Source organism: Pteropus alecto, unplaced genomic scaffold, assembly GCF_000325575.1.
Source record: "Pteropus alecto unplaced genomic scaffold, ASM32557v1 scaffold226, whole genome shotgun sequence".
NCBI lineage: Eukaryota > Metazoa > Chordata > Mammalia > Chiroptera > Pteropodidae > Pteropus > Pteropus alecto.
In genome coordinates this window covers 2,498,454-2,514,552 of record NW_006440132.1, presented here as the reverse complement: position 1 = coordinate 2,514,552, position 16,099 = coordinate 2,498,454, and the positions used below count along the sequence as shown (strand labels likewise).

The 16,099-nt window shown below is 42.1% G+C and overlaps 1 protein-coding gene across 1 annotated transcript in view; it reads right to left on the bottom strand.

The window, feature by feature from the left end:
* The window catches only part of BRINP1 (BMP/retinoic acid inducible neural specific 1), a 171,576-nt gene that overhangs the window by 59,637 nt on the left and 95,840 nt on the right, over positions 1 to 16,099 (bottom strand). Inside the window, exon 3 of the mRNA XM_006917088.1 lies at positions 3,318 to 3,508. Coding sequence (XP_006917150.1) covers positions 3,318 to 3,508 — 191 coding nt within the window. The remainder of the gene's footprint in view (positions 1 to 3,317; positions 3,509 to 16,099) is intronic.

Here is a 16,099-nt window from a genome sequence, read left to right as displayed (position 1 = left end):
GCTGAACTGAACTTTAGGCTTCCGGAGTACCCCTCATCCTTTCCTTCTGAGCCCCTGTGACTTTAATCTCCGCCTCTTAGCCAAGGGGAGATATCTTACAGAGTAGTACTGAATAGACATACAAACATACACACAGGTGCAAACATGAATGCTCATGAATAAAGACATTCACGCAATATATACATGTTTACATGCATGTGCAAGCTCACATCTATACTTGTATGTGTACATTGATTGCATCCATCTGCATTACTCCAATGAGTAAGCATGTGTACACTGAGTATGTGTGTCTGTCCACATACAGACTAACTTACAACCAAGCGTAGGTAGGCATTTGTGCACATCCATCTGTGCATGCATGCAACCTTAATCACACACGTCACACCGATACCCAGGCTCCAAGGTGTTTCCTTTGGTCCAAAATATAATCTTCTGAGGGACTAAGGGAAACTGGTATTCTAGTGTGTCGTTCTAGACCCCAAATTTCCCCCTTCACCACCCTCTATAAGAAAATCACTCATATCAAGCATTTTAGGAGTTTAAGAGATTTCACCAAAAATCTGAGGATTCCATGGAAATGTCTTCGTTAACAGCCCTCTCACAGGATCCACTTCCTCTTTCTCATCCCCTTTCCTTCCACTACCCTCTCCATCAGGAGCCATACAAATGTATTCACTTGTCCTATATGTGACAATTTACAGATCATCTTTTGTTGTTTGAGTACGCCCTTAGGAACTCATCTGACACCTCAAACGGCTTATCAAAGCATTTCTCCTAAATTAATACAGTGTTCTCCTTAGGAAAAATTAGCGAATAAAATTTTCTGCACCTTCTTCTATTTAGACAGGAAAACTGATATCCAGACAGAAACACGAATTTCTCGATGTCTCCCATTCATCTAGTGAGTGGTAGGGCTCGGCTTTAATCCTGAGTCTCCAAGTTCCTTAGGCCCACTAAATGATAATACTACTAATAATAATAATAATAATAATAATAATAATAACTAAATGATAACACTAATAATAACAACAACAACAACACCATCGACAACAACAACAGCAACAGCAACAACAACAACGGCAACAATTTGTTAGGTGCCAAACAGTTTAAATGCATCATTTTATTTAATCTTCACAATATAAATTACGGAACTACTATAGTAATTTCTATTGACGCAGGAGGAAATGGAAGCATAGAGAACTGCCAAGGTGACACGAATCTGGTGAGGAGCAGGAGGTGGGATTGGAACTCAGGCAATCAAACTCCAGAGCTGCCCTTTGATTCCTACAACTTACCACCTCCTTTCTCTGCCATTGCATGAGGAAGCCCTTAAGAAATATGTTTCCATGAATGAATGAGTAAAACGATGATGTTAGAAAGACTTCACGACGTGTCTGGCCCATTGTGTTCAATCAACAGTAAATATTTCCCCCCCTCTCCGCCCCACCCCCTCCACGTTGAGGAAACTTTTAGGGCCTGCCGGCCAACACCAGAACTCAGTTTGAAGCTCTGCATATTTTAAAATGCCATGCTGTAAAAACAGTAGAGGAACAAGGCTCTGTGAATAATTCACCACCTTGCCTTGGAGAAATTAAACATATATTTCACTGCAAAAGAAAGGTCTTTGTTATTTGGGATTTCCAGAGATTTGGACAAATATGGCTTCTAATGGAAGAACCGAATTTGTTGCGATATTTTTTTTTTCCCAAGTAAAATGGGATGTGGGAGAATTTCACAGAAAAGAATATAGGTTAATGCAACACTTGATGCAGACGTGATTTCATTTTCACTTTACGACAGAAAAGAATTTATACTGTGTGATTTAACATTGAAAGTCCTACTTAACCTAATATCTGACTAGTAACAAGCAATAAAATACGTGTTGATTGGCTGGTTTTTGGAAGGGGTGAGCTGGTAGGTAAATGAGTTGATTGAAAAGATGACTGATGTTGAGTTAAAAAATAATGCAGACTTTTAATTCAATTTATTTAAATAAAAACCAAAAACAGTTAACCCTAAGTTTTTAACAGAAAGCCTTAAGTTAAAAACTCAGGGTTAACTGTTTCTTGTTTTTGTTTAAATAAATTGAATTTAAAAACAAACAAACAAACAAACTTAGCTTTGTCACTAACTAATCATACCTCTCCTGAGTCTCAGCTTCCTTATCTATAAAATGGAGATAATTTGACTTAACCTGCAGTTTTTGAGGACTAAAGACAATGTACAATGCCTGCTATGGGCAAATACTCAATGAGTAGTGGCTATATTATTGTAAGAATGAGTGAATTTGCCAAACCAATCTTTCCATCCACGTTCCCCACATCATCAAATTCCTTATCAGATCTTCCTTAAAATGTACATTGTGTGCTCAGCCTGGAAAGCTTCATACCTTCCTTCCACCTACCCAGCTCCTGTCAAGCTAAACTGCCACTTCCCCTATGAAGTTTGTACCAAGCACTCCAGCTTGTAGTGCTCACCCCTTCTCTGAAAGGAAAGATCGACTATTATAATTATACCTCAGTCCACCCTGCCCTCATTAATGCACCAATCTTGTTGAGCTCCCATGGGCCACATCCAAATGCCATGTAGCAGCAATCTGAGGAGGTGGCATGGTGCTCTACCATCCATCCAAAGGGGCTTTCTCAAAATTCAGTAGACCTGGTCATTATGGTAGAAAACTGATGTCCAAAGGATTGTAGCCTATAATATAACACGATACAAGCAGGCAAGACCCATAAGCATCTAAATGCACTAGTCTCTACTGTTTATCTTTTTTTTTTTCTCCACTTCTGTACTCTACCCTCCCATCTTCTCCTTACTCCCTTAAAGATTGATTGGACTTGTTGGGAGGGAAGAGCAAGGCTGAGCAGGGTGGGCAACTAGTCTGCTTTCCTAGTAATCTACTCCAAGCTCATATAAGATAGAAATCATAACCCTTTTGTAAAATCCTAACCTCAAGCTGTCAGTCTCTCAAGCAGACTTAAATAAACAAAGGCAATGCTCTAAACTACATGTGAATTTTAATGATTTCCCCAGATTAGACTACCTTCCAAAGAGAGCTCATGCAATAATTAGATCGAGCATTCCCTGTGAACCCAGCCAATTCCAAGGTGAAGCCACATTCCACAAGTTACATTGTCCCAGAGAAGAGAGTCAACTGCTCTGATACAACCACAGTAAACCTGGCAACATATCCTTCTGAATGATGTACGATGGCAGAGATGTTAATTTACCTTTGATCCTGGGGCATCCCACCCTCCCCACCATCCCAGACCCAAAATCATGACAAGGCTATGGCCCAGTAGCTGCTGACCTACCTCCCAAGGTGGCAGAGATGAGGAGGTGGGTGCCGTACTTTTTGATGATGGTGTCGATGAACTGCTGGGTGGTGGGTCTCCTGCCAAGCAGGCGGATGCTCCTTTGAAACTCCGGCATGAGGGGCACTGGGTGACGGACCAGGTCTCTCCTTTCGATGGCTGTGTTCCTCACCTTCCAACGGGCAAACTCCCTGGGCAGAAGAGATGAGCGAGACTCCTCAACTTATGACCTCTACCCCCAGGCCAAAGTCCGCCTAACCATCCCATGCCGGTATGTCTCCTTGGGTGAGATAATGACCACAATTGTTTTTAATATTTGTCAAGTGACATTTAGATCTGGAGCTCTCCATCCTCTTTAGCCAATCGGTGTTTGTTTACTGAGCACTCTCCTCATCACCAGGATGCTGTGGTGAACTAGACAGACACAGTCATGCCTTCAGGTTGTTTACAGAGCATCAGGGATACAAAACCATTGTTGTCTAGTTGCTCATCCATCTCCCTCACTAGACTGTGAATGAAACCATAGAGATGAACTCTTCTTAGAGACATGGTACATGTTACATGGTAGGATTCATAGGATGCTAGCTGGATAAATAAATAAACAAGTGAACGGAAGGAAGGAAGGAAGGAAGGAAGGAAGGAAGGAAGGAAAAGGAAGGAAGGAAGGAAGGAAGGAAGGAAGATAGGGATATAGGGAGGGAGGGAGCGAGGGAGGCAGCCTACGTAACAGTGGATAAGATCTAAGACACAAAGCAACTTGAGACCTGATCTAAGACAATTACAGAATCAAATAACAAGCCCAGAGCTCAGTTTAATTCAAAGTGTTAACGTGCATTCATTCAGCAACTACGATTTGGAAGACATGAAGCTGTGTTCTGAAGACCACGTGGGGGAACTTCCATTCTTCCCTTCACTCGTGAGAGTGGAGATCAAAATCGAAGGGCACAGAACTTGGGAGTTCAGGTCAGGATCTCTCTCTGCCTCTCGCAAATTATGTGGTATGAACTTGGGCAGAGCATGTCACTTCTCTGAACCTACCTTTCTTACCTATAAAATCCAATTAATATCATCTATTTCCCATTGCTGATGCATAGGTGACATGAAATATAGGGTGTGAAAATGCCTTTGGAAACTGCTAGGCACTAATCCAGTGTGAAAGATAGTTTTATAACTTTATTTCCTGACAAATTCCCAGACATGGAAGTCATTAAATGTTCACGGACGATGAACAAAGAGCGTGAACACCAAACGCCAGTAAAAATTTAAAGGGCCTTGGTTAGGTTGCTTTTACTTTACTAATGACCTCCATTCCTACGAAAGACAAAGCTCTCCCAGGACAACTAGCTCCCTGACCTGCCTGAGTTACAAGCTCCCGGTCCTTTGAGAAAAACAGACCAGCCAAGAGGACTATAAGGTCAGCTTAGATAAATGACGGGAACCAGAGTTTAATGAAAAGGTCTCTCTCTCCTGCCACAAGATGGGAGAGACAAATTAAGGAAGGAGCACAGAGCAATAAGCAGCAGAACAGGGTGGGAATCACACCAGCACACACCCTTGTCACTCAGGGGTGGAGTGTGACCCCTGGCACAGAAGAAACTGGATCTGAAGAAGGCTTTCAAACTGGAAGACATCTCTAAGACTCAGAGCTTATGTTCTGTGTCTGCTTAAGGAATCTCTGTCCGTAACTCAAAACATAGTTCAAATTCTAAATAAATGAGCTTAGTACCTTATATAACGTAGATACTTATTAAGTCAACCGGCTGCACTTGATGAACCCTTGCAGGGTACTGAGTATGACGTCTACAAGAGGGAGACAGACATGTCACAGTCCCATGTCCTTAAGAAGTTCACAGTCTGGCAGGAAAAAGGAGACATTTCTAGTGTACTGAAAATCAAGGACTACAGGACGCAGAAGAAGGAACACAGACTTCTCAGGTCTCTGGAGGGTACTTCAGAGAGGAGGTCATATCTGAACTACAGTATTGAAGTTCTTATGGGATTTAGATAAAGAAAAATGTTTACACACACACACACACACACACACACACACACACACACACACTATCCACATGGAGGAAAGGGCTGGAGCAGAGTGAGAGAGAGTATAGTACATAATATAGTACATTATGGGAAGAGCTGAGCGGGACGGGAGGTGTGTGAAAGGAGACAAGATGGAGCAAGTGGGGTGACCAGATATGGGGAGATGGGTGGGGACACGAGAGCCGGCTGAGGAGAATTCCATAGGTGTGGGAGGGAGCTTGTGACACGGTTCCCAATATCCAGCCCCTGGTATTCACGCCCCTGTGTAATCAACCCCTCCTGTTGACTGTGGGTGGAACTGGATCCAACAATTTGCTTCTAACTGTATAAAAAATATGAAAGTGAAGGAATGTTACTTTCATAATTAGGTTATAATATTAAAGATGGCAACTTCTCACCTCCCCCGCCATCTCTCTCTCTCTCTCTCTCTCTCTCTTTCCTTCTCTCTCACTGCCATGTTGTAAGGTGCTCTGTGGAGAGATCTACCCGGAGAAGAACTGAGGAAAGCCTGGGGCCAACGGCTTCTGAGAAACTGAGACCTCACAAGGAAATGCATTCTAACTACGGCCATGTGCATGAGCTGAGAGGCACGCCCTTGAAATGACTGGAGCCTTGAAATGACCGCGGCCTGGTGTGAGCAGGCGCATCCGGCTAAGTCACACCCAGATTCCCCACCCACAGAAACTGTGGGATGATCAACGGTGTTGTATTAAACCACCAAGGTATGGAGTAATTTATTACTCAGCATTAGATGACCAATAAAAGTCAGTGAGAATCATCAGATATTTCTGAGGAAAGGAGTCTTTCTTTGGCAGCTTATCCTTGAAATTCATAAATAAATATATATCTATATTAGTTATGTAATTATATATGACAGAAACATATACATCTTTCATAGACATATATAGTATAATAGATGAACATATAGTTTTATGTATGTTATATAATTATATAACTATATGACATGTATATCACTTTTATTTGTAACTTATAACATTGGGTTACTATTTTTTTAATGGAAATATGTCTACATTCCTCAAAACTATTATGCATTTATACACAGAGAGGTTAAGTAACAGGTCAAAAGTCACACAGCTAGTTAGTGGTAGAGCTAAAAGTAGAAAACTGATATTCTGATTGTTAAATCACTCTTGTAATGTAGATATTGAGAGGTAGAATATAAAAACTATGGTAGAACCAGTACTGATATAAAGGAATAATGCCACCCCCATCACCAAGCCCATGATTCAATGCCTTTTTCTTTTCCTTAACAACCTCCGACTTTCCTGATGCTCACCAGCCATATACTCAGGACCTGCCATCTGTGTTGCTTCCTTGAAAAAAACTAGGGAAGGAGCTGACACTGCGTTCCCAGTTCCTCTTTCATGGTGGATGCAAAGCCTTAGTGAGAAGATGTACGTGGGCTGCTGAGCACAGTGTCGGGCTCTCAGTGAGAGCTCAGGACCTGGGCATGTGTGTTATTGGGAAGCACTGACTCTACGCCAGGCACTGCCCCTTACCATCACAAACAGAGCTCCTGATCCCAAGAAATGGTTCCATCATACTGGAAAAAAAGTGACGGTTAGGAAAGCTATTACACGATGCTGTGCTATTTACATAATCATCTTCGTCTCAGAGGGACCAGACAGGAGGCTCCCTGACCCAGTCTGGAGGAATAAAGGTGGCAGACTTCTGTGCAAGTTAAATGCTGAAGGGAACATGGGATTTAGCCAAAGACAGCAAAAGACTGTTTCAGGAAGAATGAAGTTCACGTGCAAAACTGGAGGGGCGTAAGGGAAGGTAAGACAGTTGGAGAGAGAGGAATGCATGAGTGTGTACAGTGTGTGTGTGTGTGTGTGTGTGTGCACGTGCGTCCATGGAAGTACAAATGATAACAGGTGAAGACAGAGAGGTTGTCAGGAAACACACAATGACGCACCTTGTATGCCAAACTTTGTTACTAGATTTCATTCTATAAACTCCGTTCTTACTGACCAACAATCCAGGCTAAAAACGTTCAAAGAATAAATGAGTTTATATGATTCTGTGACTGTCATAGGGTTGTTGGAGCAAAGACTGTAATAGTGACAGGATTCAACAATTTTATGCTCTTTACCAAAACATACTTAAGTAAACGGGCTTTATAGTACCTGGATCTGTTCAGAAGTAGATTTAAACATCAGAACTGAAATGACTGATTTATGTTTTCAAAATGTGACATGTAACATGTCAGAGGGTAGCACATGCTACGAAGACAAATAAAGCAGAGGAAGATCAGGATGCCCAGGGTGGTTGAGGTGAAGATGTGGTTTTCTATAGATAGTCCGACCAAGTCTTCCTAATTTGATGACATTTAAGGAGAGACTTGAAGGAAATAAGGAAGAGACCATAGAGCCACTTGGCAGAAGAGTGATCTGGGAAGCAGGAATAGCACGTGCAAAGGTCCTGGGGTAGAAATGTGCTTGCCAGGTTTGGGGAACACCAAGGAGGGAGACCTACATGAGAGATGAATAGAGGAGAAGAGATGAAAGGAAGGGCGATGGGGGAAAAAAATGTCAAAATATGGAATCAAAAGATCTTGAAAGGCTATGTTAGATTCGTGAAAGACTTTTTATTTTTAAATTCTAAGTAATATAGAAAGTAAAAAGGTTTTGAACAACAATCCAATCTGATTTATGTTCTAAAAGAGGAATAGACAATCCTTTCTTTTTTTTCTATAAAGGGACAGATAGTAAATATTTGAGGCTTTGCCACCATAAAGAATACATAAATGAGTGAGCATGGATGTGTTCCAACAAAACTTTATTTACAAAAGCAGGTGGCAGGCTGGATTTGGCCCATAGGGAGTATAACCCATGTTCTAAAAGTATCACTATGATTCCTTTTATAGAAGTCATCAAATTTAACTCGCTCAATTCATGGAGGGGAAAACTGAATTTCAAAGACATTATCTGCCCAAGATCACACAGCAAATGACTGGCAGGGCTGAAATCAGAGCCTAGGACTCATGACTCCAAGTGCAATGCTTTTTCTACCGTAACAAAGGAAAAAATAAAAGAGAGAGAGAACTTCTTGCTTGTCATGTTGCCTAACTGCTCTGCTGGCCCAGGAACAATTTCATGTAAGTTCTCAGTGAGCTGAGCACAATATAAAATATGTCTTTCCTTCTGAGCCCACAGAGCAGACCAATTCTCCTTGGAGGAGAAGGCAGAGCTCACAATGGCACAGGATCCATGGAATATGCCTATGCTCAATTAAGCATCCCAGCAGGGCAGGCAAACCAATTAGACTGAGATTAAAAAAGGACCCTAGATGGAAGGCATGGGGTGGCTGCAGCAAGGCCCAGCCCACTGGGGGAGCAGAAGGTGGAGGGCTGATGATGACAGAGGCAGAGGATGGATGAGACTGGAGCCAGGGCTACAAGATTTATGATGAGGCTGGAGAGAAAATCGTAAGTCCAAAGCTTAGCATTGCATTTATAGGGATGTTCCCTCATTCTCTTTACTAACCCTCTGCTCTCTTACACACACACACACACACACACACACACACACACACACTCACTCAGTGACACATTGGGCATGAAGTTGCACTGAAGGAGAAAAGATGATGAAACAGGCAGGAGAACTGGCTCTGCGTCTCCTGGGAAAGAAGCTGATTTTATTAGATGGTCTTCAGCTCTGTATCTCTCAGCCTGGGCTCTGGAGGTAGGAGTCTTGGGTTAAAACCTGACTCTGCCACCAATTATCTGTGAGATTATGGAAAAGTTTGCTTATAGTCTGTAAAATGTAGATGTAATCCAGGGGAAGCATATCTATCTTAGAGGGATGGGTTTAGGGTTATATTAAATCATGAAACAGTACCTAGAACGTAAAAGCCCTCAAAAAAAATGTTACCATTAAAGTTATAATCAATATTATTACTGTTGTTATGGTTACGTGAGAGTCTACAATGGGAAGCTGAGTGATGGATGGATGGTACAGTGGGAGAGGAAAAGAAATAATCATGATCTTTTAAGTCACCAGTAGGTAGAACTTGGGGGATAGGTCAGATGTGATTCTTGTGAAGGAGGTTAAAAGCAGGAAATGTGAATTTAAGAATTGGACCCACAGTGTATAAACTCCCTCCAAATCTATATCCTCATTCATATATGTGATGAAGACTAAAAATATGCATCTCCCCAAACTGTGCCAAGTTAAATAAAATAACAGTTGAAACACTTTGTAAATTGCAACAGAGTATGGACAGTCATAAGCTGCTGTTGGTATTTTTTATTATTATTTGCACAAGGTACACTTATAATAATGTTTCTATTGTTTAAACTTTCTTTTTTGTTTCCTCACATGTGAAATGGGAGATGACAATTTCTAAGGCTCAGGATTCTGAGGAGAGTGCCTCCAGCAGTGTTAGGTCCACAGTAAACACCGGGTAAACATGAGTTTCCTCCATTGTTTTATAGGTAATCAGAGCTAAAGAGAGAAAAATAAATGTTGGATTAAAATTAGCACACAAAATTATCTTTATAAAGTCCTGAACACTTGACAGAAGTGGGCTGCAAATGTCTCTGAGCTTCCTTGCAGCCAAAGGAAAAAGGGAATCACATCCAAAAGAAACATACAGTCAAGAAGATAACAGAGCAGTTGTTCAAAGTTGCTGGAGAAACATAGATTTCTTGGATGCTACGATAGGACACAAGCATCTCACATGGTTTCGAATAAAGAAATGGATGTAGTGGATGCTGTTGGTGATGTCCTCAACAATACTCCAATGTTCGATGGGCTTGATATAGCCTAACGCACATGCCAAAGCACTGTTCAGTAAAGCGCGTCCACGACAGTCGGACACATTATGGTCTAAATATGTAGCTCTCTAGCGGTCTGATGTAATCCAAGGGTACATTTTAGAATATTTTATAGGCACTGTGCCCCCAATAAATGTTTATTGAAAGCATGACTGATTATAGTTAACGGATGTCTGCATTTGTTTACTCCTGGGAGGCTTATCCCATTGGTTGCATTAACTAATCATCTGAAAATACAATAAAAACAAGCCTCTGAGTATCTGGGTGCTGAGGAGTAGGGACTCTGGGACCATTTCCATTATTGTTAGCAGCAAATTATCCCCAGGGATGAACATGGAGAATCACAGAGGAGGGTACCGGGGTGATAAAATCATTGAGGGGCGGGGGCGGTGAGCACATTCTTCTTGCCTGCTATTCCCACTCTCTCCCCACAGGATCCTCAGCCAGCTCGGGGAAAGGTGAACCCAAGGGCATATGTGAAGTGGAAGTGATGAATTTTAACAAGAAGGATGTCCGCAACAAATCTCCTGCCTGCCTCCATGCCCCAGAACATAAGTGGGAGGCAGGTGAGGAATTACAGCATCCAAGTGGATCTCTGGGGCATTTTGGCTCTAGAGGGATGAAGAGAAGAAAGGAAGAAAAAAAAATGGTCTCTGAAAACATGATTATAAATAGTTTTATTTTAACTGCAAGTAAAGATATTGAATTAACTAAAATAACCCTTGCTCGCAATTTGCATATAAGCCTTTTTATTTTCCAAAAGTGTGTTCGCTTAAGCAATAGTATTTTTATTCTTACACCAACCCCAGCAGCGGTTCCAAAGGCTCTTCTGGGAAAAAAGTTCAGAGAAATGGGGACAAGTAATCCAGGAGAAGCTTCTTGCAACAATGCTACCTGCTTCTCGTTGAGTAGAAACACGAGAAGGAAAAACAGAAACACGACGAGCGCACTTGGAATGAGCCAACTTTTCTATAAACGGACCACTTTCAGGAAAGCAAATGGGATTCTTGAGGGAGCACCATTACTGAGGACAAGGGGCCGCCATGGGGCCCTGGGACGTCATGGTGGGGCAAGCAGCTTAGAACGAGCTCGCTTTATTTAACTTGGAGCTGCTCTCTGTCACCTGAGCTGCCTCGCTGCCTTGCCACGCGGAATCCAAAATGGGGAATCGGGATGGAAGGGCTATGGCGTGATCATCCAAGGACATCGCTGCCATCTTGTAAATGAGGAAACTGAGGCCTAGGGAGAGAAAGGGGCTTGCCCAAGGTCACGGCACCACTGGTGGCAAAAGGGACTAGAATCTGAGCTCCTGATCTCAGATCCAGTGGTCTCCTTCCCGATCCGCTGCCCCATGCCTTTATCTTGATTTTGTGGGGTCTGTAGTGCACTTGGTCCTTTACAAGACTCTGCCATCATATATGTTTTCCTCCTGACAACCTGGAGGATGGGGAGTATTGCTATCTACATCGCCAGTGGAGAACACTGAGGCCCTGGCCCGTGAATGCCACGTGGCAAACCCATGCCAACGCTGAGACAGAAACTCAGATTCCAGGATTCTCTGTCTGGGCTCTTCCCTTCTTCTTCCTGCTCCCTCTTCCTCTGCCTACTCTGGTGTCTCCACGCAAGTGGAGGACAGATGCTAACTCTCCCAAACCACCTTGCCAGGAGCACCTGCTGTGTTCAGCAGAAGAATAAAAAATAGGCTGTCAGAGAACAGCAAACACCCATTCGCTGAGCATCTGAAAAAGAGACCCCCAAACAGGTCCTTTCCTGAAGATGTTGTAGCACCCTGGGAGGAGCTCAGATAGCAAAGTCAGAAAGGCCTGGCTTTGAATCCTAGCGGAAGGCCACTCATTAGCCAAGTAATCCTTTGCAGATTCCTCAGCCTCTCTGACCTCTATCCAGTGCATTAGGAATCTCAGCATTTACCTTGCAGGTTGCCGGAAGGATTAAGCATAACAAATGCAATTAATCTGGCAGTAGTAGCTACTCAATTAATGTTAGCTGTTTATCCTTTGGCATTCTAAAAGAGGAGTTTGTAGCATAACACGTAACTTTTAATGGATTTTTTTTAAATGATCTTAATATGCCCACGGGCTCCAGGGATTACACAAACTGCATATAAATAAAATATTTAAAATTCTGTTTATTCAATTTGTTTCTCTGCTTATTTCCAAAGCATCTATTGTGAAAGCATGACTCATAACTAAATATAGATTAATAAAAGTTTGGAGCAGCAATTATTTTCCAATTATCATAAATCCCATTAAACATTGCAATTATGTGAATTTTCTCTTTCAGATCACAAAATTTGAGAGCTCCAAGGGACCCCTGATAATGTCTTCGTATTGCCTTCAATCTTTAGATGGAAACCCGAAGACTGAGGGGGAGATAATTTTCCCAGGGACACACAGCTGTCAGTAGCAGAGCCGGTTTTAAAACCCAGTTCATGCACAGGCAGACCTCATTTCCCTCTGCTACAGTGTATCCTTTTAGGAGAAAAATGAACAGCTTCTTCCCCAGAAAGTACCATCACATTTAATTGCCGATTCTTTCCTGTGAAAATATTTCAGAATCGACTGGGGGGCTGCCGTCTCGGAGCCTCCACCAAGTCCACATTCCTAGCTGGGTCCTTCTTTTGCTTCTCTATTAGAGAAAGCTCCCCTGTCCCTGCTCTAAATAAGTTACGAAATGTCTTTTCTTCGACTCATTCAACACACATTCGCTGACTATTTTGGTCCTATATCAGGCATCAGGGATCGAAAGCCATCCTTAACTTAAATGTAGCAAAGTCCTCAAAAACGCCTTAACTCAGGGGGAGGCAAACTATAGCCCACAGACAAAGTTTGTCCCGTTATGCTTTGTGAATACATTTTTCCTGGAACACAGTCACACCCGTTTGTTGGTGTATGGTCCAGAAAGCTTTCGCAGGACAATGGCAGAGCAGAAATGCTGAAACAGATGCCAAAGGCCACACGAAGTCTAAAATATTTACTATCTGGCCCTTTACAGAAAAAGTTTGCTGACCCTAATTTATCCCATTGACTTGGCCGGTCAAATAATGTATTTTAAGGAAATAATCAAGGAGGCCGGATCAAAGATTTACGGATTGAGCTACTCAGAGAGCAGATCACTAAATTCTGTGTAAGTATGTTTTAACAAAAAGATTTCCCTGCCCTAATGATATTTGAAAACCACTAGGCTAAAGCTAAATAGAAAACAAGGATATTCCCACACACAGCGTACTTGGAGTACCTTTAAGCCTAAATAACAAAGTCGATATTTGAAATACAAATTAAAAGAAACTAGAAACTGATTGAAGAAAAAAAACAAAACAAAAAAAAGGCCAGATCACACGTAAGTTAAGAAAATAAACATGTTTCAAGTGGAATTTATGATTTGACGATTAAACACGGTCATCGATTTAATATATACCATGATGAAAATAAAAACCATCTGGGGAGTCTAAGGCATTTTTAGGGGTATTGGATTGCCGAAACACCACCAGAAGAAGAGAGATCTCACCAATGTTCCATTACAACCTGATGAGTTGTAATGCCACGAAAACATTTCTCCAAGGGCTAGAACTAGAATGGCTAGAAAGCACTGACAGCAAGGCAAAGCCCCACTCAATAAAGCAAGCGGTTTCTGACTGTCAGAACTAATCAGAATAGAATAGGCCGCCTTGGGAAGTAGGGAGGCCCCTGTCTGAAGATATCGAAGTAGAGTTTGAGTAACTGATTGATAGAGATGTTTAGAGGAGCAATTCAGAACCCATGTGGTGGCTGGAAAGGGTCGCTACTGCTGTATTTACTGAATAAGAGGCCCAGTGAGTTTCAGGAAAGAAAATGTGTAAGAGATATTAGGAACTGTCTTCTGACTGCCCAGGTGAACTGGAACTGTTTCCAGCAGAAGCTAGTAATAGTAACCGCTGACGGGTATGTTAGTTTCACAGAGTCAGCACCAGGATGATGGATGACACTTATGGAAGAGAGGAACTACTTAGTATTTTTTAGCTCTGAGTTAGTTGGATGACGCTGCAAAACACACTGAGAGATGTCAGCCTCCTGGTCTGTCCCATGGCTCCCCTCAGACTCTGAATTTTAGTTTTATTCTTTCTTCAAAAGCATATAAAGCTGGTTCCTCTCCATCAAATGATCCTTCGAATCCTCCTTTTCGTGTCCTCGGAAATGACTAACAAATGTTACTTTTCTTAGGCATAAAGGCATTTCAATGGCCACATCCTGTGAAGCCATTGCCTGGCAACCAGTCTTCTGCAAGCTCATTTGGTACTTTCTCCCTCTCCCTCTCGTATGTAGATGTTTATCCACCTAAATTCATAGACTCGGCCACCATTAACACCTATTTTCTAACACTGGACATGCTTGATTCCTCAGATCCTTATGCCTGAGCATAAATATATATTGGCCACCTAATGTGGGCCAACTGCTTTGCATTAATATCCATAAGCACCTTGGGAATATAATCATCCTCATTTTACATATGAAGAAACTGAGGTTCAAAGACCCAGCCAGGTGTAACTCTGTCTATTACACTACGTGCACACCAGATCTGACTTATCTTTACTTTCAACCCAAGATTCTGTCTAGCCAAGCTCATTGCCCACTGCGACGTCAAATCCATAAATATATATGAACTGTTCTTAAACTACCTTGTATTTCTTACTCAGCTCTTGCATTTCTGGCAAGGTGCTGGCAATATTTGGCCTCCTCAAAATCTGACATTGGCTCTAGAGGAACAAGGATTGAACTTCGAGCAAAGGTATCATGAATCTACCATCTCCTCTGCCATAGTAAACTGGGCTACCTTAAACAATGGTGATTCCTCTTTGGGTTTCATTTTCCCCATCTGTAAAATGGGCAGTCGAACTGGGCTAGTGTACTTGAAGCTTTTATGTAACTCTGAAACATCTGATTCACTAATTTATTCTTTCAAACAAGTATTTTTGTTTGTTCGTTTTGGAGCATCAGCCAAGATTCTGCTTCTATTATAGACGCTAGGGCTACAGAAGTGAACAATAACAACAGAAACACTTGCATTTTGCTCTTCCCGTATGCGGCCTGAGGTAACCTCAGAAAATTGTTCGCTATTCACTTGATCCAGAAAACCCTCACAAAACCATGCAAATCGAGAGGTTCAAATCTTCACGTTCATTTAAGAACACTCGTGAAACTGCCCAGGCCGTCAAGGATGTGCCTATCCAAAAAGCCAGCAAGTATCTGAAGGACGTCACTTTACAGAAGCAATAGGTGCCATTCCGTCATTATGATGGCGAAGTCGGTAGGTGTGCCTGGGGCAAACAGTGGGGTTGGACCGGGAGGTGTGCCTGGGACAAACAGTGGGGTTGGACGCAGGGTTGGCGGCCCAAAAAGAGTGCTGAATTTTTGTTACACATGCTTAAAAATGCAGAGATTAATGCTGAACTTAAGAGTAGATGTAGATTCTCTGGTCATGGAACACATCCGGGTAAACAAAGCACCTGAGACGTGGTGCAGAATTTCCAAAGCTCATGGGAGTATCAACCCAGCTCCCCCTGCCACGCTATGACCCTTACTCAAAAAGAACAGACTGTTCCTAAACCAGAAGAGGAGGTTGCATAGAAGAAAAAGACATCCCAGAAGAAACTGAAGAAACAAAACTTGTGACCCAGGAGTAAATTCAGCGTCAAATAAATGCTAATAAAAGTAACAAAACAAAACAAACTTGCATTTTGCTGGAAAAAACACAAATGATAATATTCCAACAAATATTTTGCAAAATAGGTAAATCTGATATAAGTAGAACTTCTCCTGGAATGGAGATGGATGCAGAATCTTGTGTCTCCTCTTACCACCCTATGCTTCAGGCTAAGGAGCCCAGTTCGAAAATGATCCGACTCAGATTCTATTCGTGCTTTGTGAAATGAGGTCCAGCCACCTGC